Source organism: Hemiscyllium ocellatum, chromosome 21 (genome assembly GCF_020745735.1).
Source record: "Hemiscyllium ocellatum isolate sHemOce1 chromosome 21, sHemOce1.pat.X.cur, whole genome shotgun sequence".
NCBI lineage: Eukaryota > Metazoa > Chordata > Chondrichthyes > Orectolobiformes > Hemiscylliidae > Hemiscyllium > Hemiscyllium ocellatum.
In genome coordinates, this window is record NC_083421.1 from 41227858 (window position 1) to 41240897 (window position 13040).

General features: G+C 40.3%; 1 protein-coding gene across 2 annotated transcripts in view; it reads right to left on the reverse strand.

Moving 5' to 3' along the window:
• LOC132825836 (prostaglandin G/H synthase 1-like) overlaps nucleotides 1-13040 on the reverse strand; it is a 105794-nt gene that overhangs the window by 23769 nt on the left and 68985 nt on the right. For both annotated transcript variants that reach the window (XM_060841370.1, XM_060841369.1), the window contains 2 exons: nucleotides 11999-12180; nucleotides 925-1008 (listed from right to left, as the gene is read on the reverse strand). In XM_060841370.1, coding sequence (XP_060697353.1) covers nucleotides 925-1008; nucleotides 11999-12180 — 266 coding nt within the window. The remainder of the gene's footprint in view (nucleotides 1-924; nucleotides 1009-11998; nucleotides 12181-13040) is intronic.

Below are 13040 nucleotides of genomic sequence, written 5' to 3' on the forward strand. Positions count from 1 at the left end.
ACGTTTACCTTTATCTCACTTTTGAATGAAAACGTAATATTAGCAATTCTTCAGTCAATGGCACCAATCCCTCATCTAAGAAGATCTGTGAAGATTATCAGTAAAAACTCTGCAATTTCTTCAGATGCATTCCATCTGATCCTGGTAACTTTACATTCATCTAGTCTTTCTAAAACCTCCTCTTTATTAATTTTTAGTAAATCACCTATCTCTTTTCTCACTGTGGCCTGGCAGCATCTTCTTCCTTGCCAAAAACAGATGTAAAGTACTAATTTAGTACTTCTGTCAGCTAGGTTCTTTGGCTCCACACGGAGGTCAATTGTCAGTTGTAACTGCTGGTTCTTTAACCTGTTCAGAGATCACTGCTGTTTAAGGTCAGGAGGCGGTTCTTCCACTATGAGTACAACACAAAACACTTTAACAAAATGTGCCTTTTTCAGCAATGGTTTGCTCTCTGTAAGCATCAGATCTTCATGCACCTATGTCCTAACTTGCATTATGCTGCTGACCCACCAACCCTTTACTTTCTGGCCTACACTGGCTGCCAGTCAGAAAGTTAGTGTCTTTGTTTGCCACTATTTTCATGGCCTCAGTCCTCCCTACTTCCATAATCTCCTCCAAAATGCTTCAAGATAGGGTGGCATGGTGGTTCAATGGTTAGCACTGTTGCCTCACAGAGCCAGGGCTGTGGATTCAAATCCATCTTCAGGTTACTGTCTGAGGGGAGTTTGCACATTCTCCCTGTGTCTGCACAGCTTTCCTCTGGGTGCTTCAGTTTTCTCCCAAAGCCAAAGATATGCAGATGAGTTGGATTAGCCATGGGAAATGTAGGGTTACAGGGATGGGGTGGGATGCATTTATTCTTTAATAATAGTTCCAAAGGTCAGAATTTTGATTTTTTTTAAAATTAGTTTTATCAATTACCTGATATTTGAGTTTTCCATCTTTGAAAAGCCTCAGTTGGTGTTGACGTTCTAGCGTGTCTCCATAAATATGACTCAAATCCACCTGGGAAATATTAAAGCAGTTCAACTTTAGGCAAGTGTTTTTCAACCAATAGCATTCAAACATGCATAACAAGCTAAGTTTCCTGAGCTAATGTTTTTATGTTGAAACTTATTTTGCTTCCAAACATTCTGCACAATCTTACCACAAATTACTGTTTTGAACGGCAATTAACAGTTACAGTTTACCAAGATTATCTACCAAAACAATGTCTAATTACATAATTATGAAGAAGGGGAAATTGTTCATGTCATTTAACTTTTTTCAGCATTGTTCTGACAGGATATGATTTTGCATACTGAAACGAACAGTCTCCTTAAACGTAAAATAGCATCTTGGACATGTTACAGTTGTGTAGGACTTTGTTACCATCTTTTGACTCGTGTTACAGTTATATAGGATTTTGTTCGGCCACATTTGGAATACTGCATACAGTTCTGGTCGCCACATTACCAAAATGACATGGGTGCTTTGGAAAGGGTGCAGAGGAGGTTCACCAGGATGTTGCCTGGTATGGAGGGTGCTAGCTATGAGGAGAGGTTGAATAGATTAGGATTATTTTCATTGGAAAGATGGAGGTTGGGGGGGAGACCTGATTGAAGCCTACAAAATCATGAGAGGTGTAGACAAGGTGGATAGCAAGAAACTTTTATCCAGAGAGGAGGACTCAATTACTAGGAGTCACGAGTTGAAAGTGAGAGGGGAGAAGTTTAGGGGAGATATGCATGGCAAGTTCTTCACACAGAGGGTGGTGGGTGCCTGGAATGTGTTACCAGCGGAGGTGATAGGGGCAGGATCAATAGCATCATTCAAGATGTATCTAGACAGATACATGAATGGGCAGGGAATAAAGGGATACAGACCCTTAGGAAATAGATGGCAGATTTAGATACAGGATCTGGATTGGCACAGGCTTGGAGGGCCGAAGGACTGTAATTTTCTTTGTTCTTTGAGATCAAAATTATTGTTAGATTACAATCGCTGGAACCCCAGTCTAGTGCGAGAATTAGCTGCCCATTGCAGTACAAAATCTAAAAGGTCAGAAGCTTTCACGATCAAGGGATTAGTCAGGGAAATAAATACAGTTCCCTGTATGACTGAGTCGAGACAGCTCTATTGCCTGCCTAGTACCAGGGTTCAGAATACAGAGTGTCATTACTTAAAGTCATAGCCTTTCATCCTGAAAATCATGACTTTAAGTAAAACGAGTTTAAGTGAAGCAATGGTTTCCCATTGGAGTCGATGTTAATACCACAGTTAGGTTCCTGAGGATAACTTTGCCAGGAAAACCATGATGTGCTGGTCTGCGCACTCTTAGCTCAACATTAGATTAGATTAGACTTACAGTGTGGAAACAGGCCCTTCGGCCCAACAAGTCCACACCGACCCGCCGAAGCGAAACCCACCCATACCCCTACATTTATCCCTTACCTAACACTACGGGCAATTTAGCATGGCCAATTCACCTGACCCGCACATCTTTGGACTGTGGGAGGAAACCGGAGCACCCGGAGGAAACCCACGCAGACACGGGGAGAACGTGCAAACTCCACACAGTCAGTCACCTGAGTCGGGAATTGAACCCGGGTCTCAGGTGCTGTGAGGCAGCAGTGCTAACCACTGTGCCACCGTGCCGCCCACGAACATAGAACATAGAACAGTATTGCACAGGCCCTTCAGCCCACGATGTTGTGCTGATTATTTATCTTAATCTAAGATCAACCTAACCTACACACCCCTCAATTTACTGCTGACCACGTGTCCAGCAGTTGCTTAAATGTCCCTAATCTCTCTGACTCTACGATCACCCTGGCATATAGTATTTCACATTCCACGCACCCACCACTCTGCGCACAGAACTTACCTCTGACATCTCCCCTATACCTTTTGACAATCACTTTAAAATGATGAGCCCTCGTGACAGCCATTTCTGCCCTGGGGAAAAGTCTCTGGCTTACTCTAAATATGCATCTCATTACCTTGTGCACCTCTATCAAGTCACCTCTCTTTCTTCTCTCCAGTGTGAAAAGCCCTAGCACACTCAACTTCTCTTCTTAAGACAAGTGTCATTAGTACCAGATGTTTGGAGGGAGGCAAATGTTGTTCCTCTGTTCAAAACATGGAATAGGGAAATCTCTGGGAAATACAGACCAGTCAGTCTTACATCTGTGGTTAGTGAGGCACTGGAAAGGATTCTGAGAGATAGAATTTATGACTACGTTTGATTAAAGATAGTCAGCATGGCTTTGTAGGGGTGGGGGCGCAGGTCATGCCTCAGAAGCCTTACTCAGTTCTTTGAGGATGTGATGATACAAGTTGACCAAGCTTGAGCAGTCGATGTGGTGTATATGGATTTCAGTAAGGCATTTGATAAGGTTCCCATGGTAGGCTCATTCAGAAAGTTAGGAGGTATGGGACATAGAGTAATTTGGCTGTCTGGATACAGAATTGGCTGGCCGAAAGATGACAGCAAGTGTCGTGGATGGAAAGTATTCCACCTGGAGGTCAGTGGCCAGTGACACTTGTCTGGTACTAATGACAATCTAGGCAGCATCCTGGTAAATCTCCTCTGCACTCTCTCTAAAGCATCTACATCCTTCCTATAATGACGCGACCTGAACTGGACACAATACTCAAAGTGTGGTCTAACCAGGACTGCAGCAAAACCTCGCAGTTCTTAAATTCAATTCCAGTTAATGACAGTCAAAACACTAAAGCCTTCTTAACAACGCTATCAACTTTGGTGGCGCCTTTGAGGATCGGCGTACATGGACCCCAAGCTCCCTCTGTTCCTCCATACTGCCAAGATTCCTGTCTTTAACCCTGTATTCAGCATTCAAATTTGACCTTCCAAAATGAATCACTTCACATTTATCCAAGTTGAACTCCATCCGCCACTTCTTAGCCCAGCTCTGCATTCTGTCAATGTCTTGTTGTAGCCTGCAACAGCCCTCGATACTATCTACAACACCACTGACCTTTTTGTCATTGGCAAACTTACTAACCCACCCTTTCGCTTCTTCATCCAAGTCATTTATAAAAACTACAAAAAGCAGAGGCCCAAGAATAGATACCTGCGGGATACCACTGGCCACTGACCTCCAGGTGGAATACTTTCCATCCACGACCACTTGCTGTCTTCTTTCGGCCAGCCAATTCTGTATCCAGACAGCCAAATTTCCCTGTATCCTGTACCTCCTAACTTTTTGAATGAGCCTGCCGTGGGAACCATATCAAATGCCTTACTGAAATCCATATATACCACATCCACTGCTCAATCTTTGTCAACTTGTATCATCACATCCTCAAAGAACTCAGTAAGGCTTGTGAGGCATGACCTGCCCCTCACAAAGCCATGCTGACTATTTTTAATCAAACTTAGTCATAAATCATGTCTCTTAGAATCCTTTCCAGTGCTTCATTAACCACAGACGTAAGACTGACTGGTCTGTATTTCCAAGGGATTTCCCTATTCCATTTCTTGAACAGAGGAACAACATTCACCTCCCTCCAAACATCTGGTACTAATGCCACTAGTTCTAGGTTTTCCTGCAAGACAAAACATCTTCACCAAATTCCCTTGTCAAGACCCTTGAGGAGTTTATATGCTTCAATCAAGTGAACTCAGCCTTTGAAACTCAAGCAGATATAGACCTACCTTGTCCAATGTTTCCTCCGATGACAATCTCCGTTTGCAGGTGTTATTGAGTAAATCTTCTCTGAACTGCTTCCAACACATTCACACTTCTTCCTTCAATAAGCTGACTAGCACTGTGCACAATCCTCCAGAAACAATCAAGATAGTGCCTTGTATAATGTCCCTACATTTGTATTCAATCCCCTTTACAATAATTGGTACCATTGCATTATTTTTCTTATCCACTTGCTGTAACTGCATAGTAACCTTTTGTGATTTATGCAGTAGAATTCTCAGATCCCTCTGCTCCTTAGAATCCTGCAATCTCTCACCATTTAGACAATGCTTTTTGTCATCCTTCCTGCCAAAATGGACAATCTCAAATTTTGCCATATTATACTATATTTGTCACATCTTTGCCCACACAATTAACCTAGCCATACATTTGCTGTAACCTCTTTGTGAAATAGTTTTCAAAACAAAGATAAGGAAAGCTTGAGTAAAGAAAGGAGGTGTCTTGCTTGCAATCAAATCTTTAAAGAAGTTTACAGTACAGTATAGAGTACAACATAAATAAAGAGGAACTGGGGTACTGTCTTTAAATGCTAAAAGTCATTTAATAAAGTGCCATATAAAAAGTTACTTAATAAAGTAAGAGTTCAGGGTGTAGAATACTAGTATAGGTAGAGGACTAGTTAACCGCAGGGAGTAGATACAAATGGGTCATTTTTGTATTGACAGAAGTGTACCACAGGGATCAATATTGGTGCCTCAATTATTTGCAATTTATATTAGTGACTTGGATAAAAGCACCAGATATAGTTGCTAACTTGGCTGATGACACAGAAATGGACAGCAAAGAAGGTTGTGAAGGGCACAGAAAAGGATATAGAAGTGAGCAAAAATTTGACAACTGGGGTATAATATGAACAATTGTGAACTTGTTGACTTTAACAGGAAGCATAAGAAAAGCAGCAGTTATTTAAATAATCAAGAGAGGGTGCATATTTTTGTAGAATAAGGAGATCTGGGTGTCCTGCTACATGAATCACAAAACATTACCATACAGCAAGTGATTAGGAAGGGAAACAGAACATTGCTGTTTATCACAATGGGACTGGAATGCGACAGTAAGGATGTTTTGCTACCGTTGTGCAAAACAATGGTGTGGACGCATCTGGAGTGCTAGTGCTGTTTTGATTTGCTTACTTATGAAAGGACGTTAATGTGTTAGAGGCACTTGAGAGAAGATTCCCTTGACTGATAGCTGCGATGGAGTGGGGAGGGTGTGGTGACGATTATCTGATTAGGAAATGTTGGACAGCCCGGGACTCTTTCTCATGAAGCTTTTGAACAATAAGATGTGACCTTATTGAAATATAGAGATCCTGGGAAGACTCAACAGTCTGGGATGCTGAAATAATACTTTCCCCTTATAGGACAGACTATCCTAGAGAACACAGTTTCAAAATCAAGTTTCCCATTTAGGATTGAGATGAAAAGGATATTTTTCTCCCAGAGGGTTGCAGGTCTAAAGAACTCTTTTCTCCAGAGTGGGGTGGAATTGGGGTCATTGAATCATTTTAAGGCTAAGGTAGATAGATATTTGACTAACAACAGAGTCACTGGTTATCAGGGGTTGGAACTGAGGATACAATCAGATTAGCCATAATCTTACTGAATGGCAGAATGATATACTCTTGCTCCCAATTCACATATTCTTTTGTAAAATCAAAACTCCAGTTCCTGCTAAGTTAGCTGATTTCAGAAAGCATTAGAATGCACCTTAGCATGTCTATAATAAAGGGACTAGAACAAATACCAACTTAGAACTATCTGCTGCCATTAGCTAGAAGCCAAGGGCAGAATTAGATGTTATCCCTGTGGTTTGCACATACAAACAATTGTGCTGCAATGGATTTGATGGGGTTGCAGATCTTCTGTTGTTGTCATTGTGCCCCAATCCATCTCACACCATAAACAACAAGAAATGGCACTGCAATATAAATGAGGTATTTCTGTAATCATGATTATCTCTTAAAGTTTTCAATGACTCCTAGCCAATTGAAATCATCATTTCTCATCAACTTCATTAAGGAAAATAGTATAGTGTTGGGAAATCATACATCTTGTGGACGTTATATCCAAGTTTTGAATTCAACATTAACTATTGTACTTTGTATGGTTTTAAATGTTAGTAAGATAATCAAATGAGATATGTGACAAATATGTTCCTTTAACAAGGTTAGACTGTCCTTGGTGTTTTTCAGAGATGTTGTAAATGACACAGGTTCTGACAAGTCTGAGGTTAGATGGATTTTAGGGCCCATTTGTTTACAGACAACAGACACTGGCTCATGCAGATGGCTTTCAAGTTTTGGGAAAAAAACTTGTATAACTAAAGGAGTGTTGCCACTTCTAGCAGCTCAGCCATTCTTTGGTTTGATTTTTAATGCAACAGCGGCTGTGTGAAGAAAGGCTGCTGGACTCTCTCTCTGACTTCTCTCTTGTACAAACTTGTGTTTCATTCTCCCCTTTGAGCCAAGGCTGTTTATGAGAATTGTTGGAAGTATTTTGGAACAGCATCATTAAGTTGTTAAAAACAAAACAAAATGTCACTATGATTTGGTGGTGGGTAATTCTTTCAGTTGTGAGTGATTGACCCAATCAAATCGTCTGTTGGGCTTTTGGGTAGGATAAGTTATTCAATACAGGCATTTCTGTTCTTTGTGTTTCATTCAGTAATCTTGTGAATAAATTCTGTTTTGTTTAAAACTAAGTAGTTTGACCAGCTGATTCTCTCCTGGAATATTCACTGTACCCTTGCTTAAAACAAATGCAAAGTTAGGGTCTGAGCTACCTTCATGGAATGTTTTGAGGGGTCTGGCCTGGTTCATAACGTATATGCTTTCAGTTGTACCCATATAAAGCAAATATAAAAACAAAGAAAGCCAGATATTTCCTGCTGGGTTTTTTTGAACTCAAATGAACACAAATATCATTCAATGAACCTGAGAACAATTAGTTTCCCAAAGAGTTTGTGAATACAAAGCAATTAGACAATGTAACTTTAACCATATTGTTGTCCTTTAGCAATGGAATAATAGAAGATGCCTAAATGAATGCATTTGCATGTTTCAAACTGCGTGTTCTTTAATTTGCCAAGTGCAGTGCCAAAAGGGACGAGTGAGTATTTTAAGAATAACAGAAATGAATGTTAAATATGTATGATGAATAAACCAAACTGGATGATGTCAGAATGCTTGCATTACATGGTACAAACATACTCTAGAATTTTCCAGTTTCACTGAATCTCTGAATGGTTAAAGAAAGCAGTTTCACACAAACGTGGAACACTGCACAAAAGGCAAGAAATGGTCAAGGTTTTATTTTTGGCCTGGGCTGATCTTAAATGCTGCTAACTATTGTTTGTGCTTTCACAGTTACTTGGTGAAATGGTGCATGTGATTAGTTTGCAAAAAACTGTCTCAACAAGCCTTCTACATGACAAAGCCGTCCCCAAAGATTCTATTTTTATTGTGTAAAATATCCTTAGTGCATGACAGTGAACAGCCCTGGGGACAATTGTATTTTTCTCTCAAGCCTTGCTTGCTAAACTTCAAAGTGTCAATTCAACCCTTGGCTGTATTAGGATTGTTTGTCATAAAACCTGGTGATGTTTAAAGAGGAATCAGTTGCATGTAAACTTCTAATTGGCTGCACGGGTGATTACTGGTGGTGGTGGTTAATAGTTAAAAACAAAAAAAGTCACTATGATTTGGTGGTGAGAAATTCTTTCAGTTGTGAGCGATAACACTTCTGAATAAAAGTAAAAGAGGAATCAGCCTGTAATGGGCTCTGCCTGTAAATACTCAATTGGCCACGAGGATGATCTACTTAAAGTCATTGATCATACAGCATGGAAGCAAACCATTCAGCCCAACTTGTTCATGCTGACCAGATTTCCTAAACTGAATTAGTCCCCTTTCCCTGCATTTGGCCTACATCCCTCTGAATCTTTCCTATCCATATGCCTATCCAAATATCTTTTAAATGTTGTAATTGTACACGCTTCTATTACTTCCTCTGGTAACTTGTTCCATATATGCACCAATCTCTGTGTGAAAACGTTGCCCCTCAGGTCCCTTTTAAACCTTTCCCTATCACCTTAAACCTATGTCCTCTAGTTTTAGACTCCCCTACCCTGGGAAAAGACCTTGGCTGTTCACCTTATCTCTGCCCCTCATGATTTTATAAAACTCTATAAAGTCACCCCTCAACCTCCTATGCAGCAGGGCAAAAAGTCTCAGCCTATCTCCTTAGAACTCAAACCTTCCAGGTTCGTTAATATCCTTGTAAATCTTTTTTGCACTCTTTCCAGTTTAATAACATCTTTCCTATAGCAGACTGACCAAAATTATACACAGTCCTCCAAATGTGGCCATACCAATGTCTTGTACAGTCATAACATGACACCCCAACTCCTGTACTCAACACATGATAAAGAGAAGTGTCTCAAACACTTTCTTCACCATCCTGTCTACCCGTTATGCCACTTTCAAGGAACCGTGTACCTGAACCCCTAGGTTTATCAGTTCGATAACAGGCCAAATAAAGAGGAAAGGAATTAGAAAACAAATGAACATAAAGTTATGATTCTGTGGAAGGCCAGTAAGTGCCTAAATATCCCCAGTAAATTTCCACTCACTGCTCCCATCAGGTGAGAAGTGACATTTGGAAGGTCCCCATTCATCTGATGGCATCAAAGCAGGGCCTGACATATTTCAGAAAGAATAAAATTCCAGCTATAAATCAAGATGGTTTCTGGGGTTCAGTTATTCGAGACACACAGATGCGATTTTCCAGTTTGCAAATTAGTCAGGATTTGTTTTAGGTGTCAAGTAAGTTGTACTCTATTAAATAAGTAAGGGGTTCTTACTAAAGAGATAAGAAGCAAGGCTAATGAGTCATTTCTGTATTGGATTGCTCAGTTGTGTTTTCGAGGACTCAAGTGATTGATAGATTGCAATTGGTCATTTGGTCTGAAGTGCATATTGAAGAAGTCTTGTCTCGTGCTCAATTTTGAATCTTTCTCGAATTATCAACTGTTTTTTGTAAAGACATACTGCTTGAATTTTTGCTCTTGTGTTGGGAACACAGTGCCAGGAAAATCTTTGACTCTACCAGCTCAATTCTTGAAAAACTGCCCTGTAAGTTCCAATTTTCATTTCAGGCCAGTAGGGGCTGAAGCGGGGATGGTGCATATGAGAGGTGCTATTGTGAGTTGTTGCAGAATTCCCGACAAAGCATTCACAGGCAGTCACAGGGGCTGCTGGCTGTGGAGGTGAGCTGTATGAAAGCCCATGTTCTGGCACTTTATCCCTGTCACTAAAATAGAAAAAAACAAATACCAGGCCTGCAGCCCTCATCTCTCTCACCCTCCCGCATAGTCCCATGCCAACTCATACCACCACATGCATTCCTAACCAAAGTCTATTGCTCCTCACACCCCCATGCTAATCTATGCCCCTGTATCCATTTTCTTTGGCTCCTGTATCTTCCATGCTATCTTATGTCCCTCCATCCCATTCTTGACTCTTTAGCCTCCATGTATACCAACACAGAGCCAACTCACATCATTCCATGATCTCACATAACAACCTTTACCCTTACACCCTCAATGACAACTCATTATGTATCTAACGTGGGCAGACCTGAGAAGCCTTGCTGAAATTAAATAAAGTTCCTAATTTTTTTGTGAATTCACTATTTTAAACAATGTCATTAATAAAAATCAATTCATTACATTGAACATTCTTCAATAGAACAAGCTTTGTTTTCATAGGTACACTTCAAAGACTTTATCAGCACTTTGTGCTGTTCATCGACCTGTGAACTGAAGGCACCCACCACAATAATGAAAGGCTGTTAAATCTTATAGAGATTGCCCTCATGCTTATGCCAACAGACAGATTAAAATGGTAGGCACTGATCTTTTACAACCCTCTGGTCAATTTTTCCAAATATGTAAATTGTGAAATCTTGGAAGTGTTCTTGGTAGTTCCTGAACAACTGCTGACAGGGACAATCTAGAACGGGACAATCTAGAACGGGAGGTCATAGTTTTAGTCCAACGGATGGCAGATTTAAAATAGAGATGAGGAGGAATTATTTCTCTCATAAGGTTGTGATTCTGTGGAATTCAATACTCCTGAATGCAGTGGACATCAGGGCACTAAATACATATAAGGAGGAGATAGACAGATTTTTAATTAGTAATGGGTTAAAGGTTTATGAGGAGTGGGCAGGAAAGTGGAGTTGAGGTCAGCCATGATCGAATAAAATGACGGAGCAGGATTGAGGGGCTGAATTCCCCACTCCTTCTCCTGGTCCTTATGTTCTGACGTAGATCTCTTGTCACCTCTATTAAAGGTTCCCTCATAGCTTTTTACTCAGTACCATTGAAAGCTCATATCAGCTTCAATGAGTCATTCACATTTTATGCACATTAATGTATATTATTAACAATCCCAAAAAGCACTGGGCCTCTCCTAAGGGACATTTGACTTCTCCTAAAGGGTATCTGACCTCTACTAAAGGTGCTCCACTCACATATCCAGAATTATACCTTACCTTTCCAAAGAACTCTGGTATGGATCTTTTCCTGAATAGATCTAAAAAGTACACATTGTGCCTTGGACTTCCCACTAACAAAAATTGTATCCGACTATCCAAAATACAATTTGGCCCTGCTCTCCAGCTGTGAAAATGGTGGGGACCGGAATCAGGGCAGGAGGTCTGGATTCATCCTTCGAGGCAGGGAGTCTTGGCTGCTTTTGCTGAAATCCTGGCCCCAAGCAGGACGTTTTATGTTAACTGGCTCAATTTAACATGTTTCCTTGTAATATGCTGCACATTGGAAAAAGCAATAAAAATACAAATACACATTAACAGTGGGGTGAGACGCTCAAGTTCCTCGCTCTGTTCTGTCATTTGACGATATCAAGGTGGCAGGGAGTTGCCAGAATGAAGCCTGAGCTCCCTTTCCCTACTCATCCTCTATCTCATTTGATTCCCTTGTTAGTTTTAGTCAAGAATGTATTGAACTCGACCTCAAAACTTTATATGACCCTGCCCTCACGCTGTCTGGAACAGAGAATTCCATAGACTTATGACACTGAGAGAAAAAGAAATTCTCTTCATTCCAGTCTTGAATGGGAGAAACTTTATTTTTAACCTTGTGGACACTAGGCATTAAGAAAACCTGTAAAAATCTGTAAAAGTTCTCGAAATGGATGTTCACAATGTAAACTGGACCTTAAGCATATTAAAAACTTTATCAATACCTCTACTCACCCCATGGCCAAGGGCTTTTGTAAACCCTGGACCTTTATTGAAATCCGTCCGAAAGAACTGGTGAGTAAAGTGCTGAGCAAAGAAAGCAAACATCAAGTTTGTACCCTGAGGATCTGGAATGAACTGTCTCCTCAAGAGAAACTCCTCCGCCAAGAATTTTACATCAGGTAATTCCTTGTAACCTATGAAGTTGCAAAGTTAGTTATTCATATAGATATAACAAACTATCCATTACTCTCTATACATGCACCAGTATAGAATCTCCCTGTAGTCATCTACAAGATTTTACGGAACATAGCACAGGAACATCAAAACGATCAGTTTTTCAATGACAGCACAAACCAAAAACATGAAACGTACTAGCATCATTAGCAACTGTAAAACAAGCAAAACCAATGCATCACCTCCACAGCAAGGCAAGCGTGAAACATTATTTATTGGAGAAAATTATAATAATTTTTAGTGTGATTAAAGCACTCTCACTCTGGGCTGCATTTTAAGCCCTTTTGTTAATCTGTCACGTTGCAATCAGCAATGTTTTTCACAGCAAGCTATCCAAAAGGCTTTATCTGCTTCATGTTAGAAATGCATCATCTTCAAAAGTCACAGCCGTATTGTGGAATTCCTAAACTGATTATGACAATTCAGCTCACACCACACTATGAAGATGTAATGCAGATCACTGTCCAAGCCTCCCATAATGTCGCTCTTCAGTCTGTTACTAGATGCTACATTAAAAAAAGGCCTGTTCTTCTAGCTTACCCACACCCTCCACAGAACATTGTTGAATGTCTGCCCAGAATTTCTCCCAGTGAAATGAGACTTTCCAACACCTAATTGTCACTGATGTGGAAAGAGCGTGTGTTGAGATTGTCAGACTCTTTCCTATTTTATCATTTCCTGTATCTCTCAGAAGAAATGTTGAGGCTCTCCTTATCTTCATAGGACAGATCAAATTAATTTGGTACAATTCAATGACACAAGCCATTTATTCAGGGTGAATAAATTTATTTAACAGAACGAAAATTAAGTAAGTGAAATA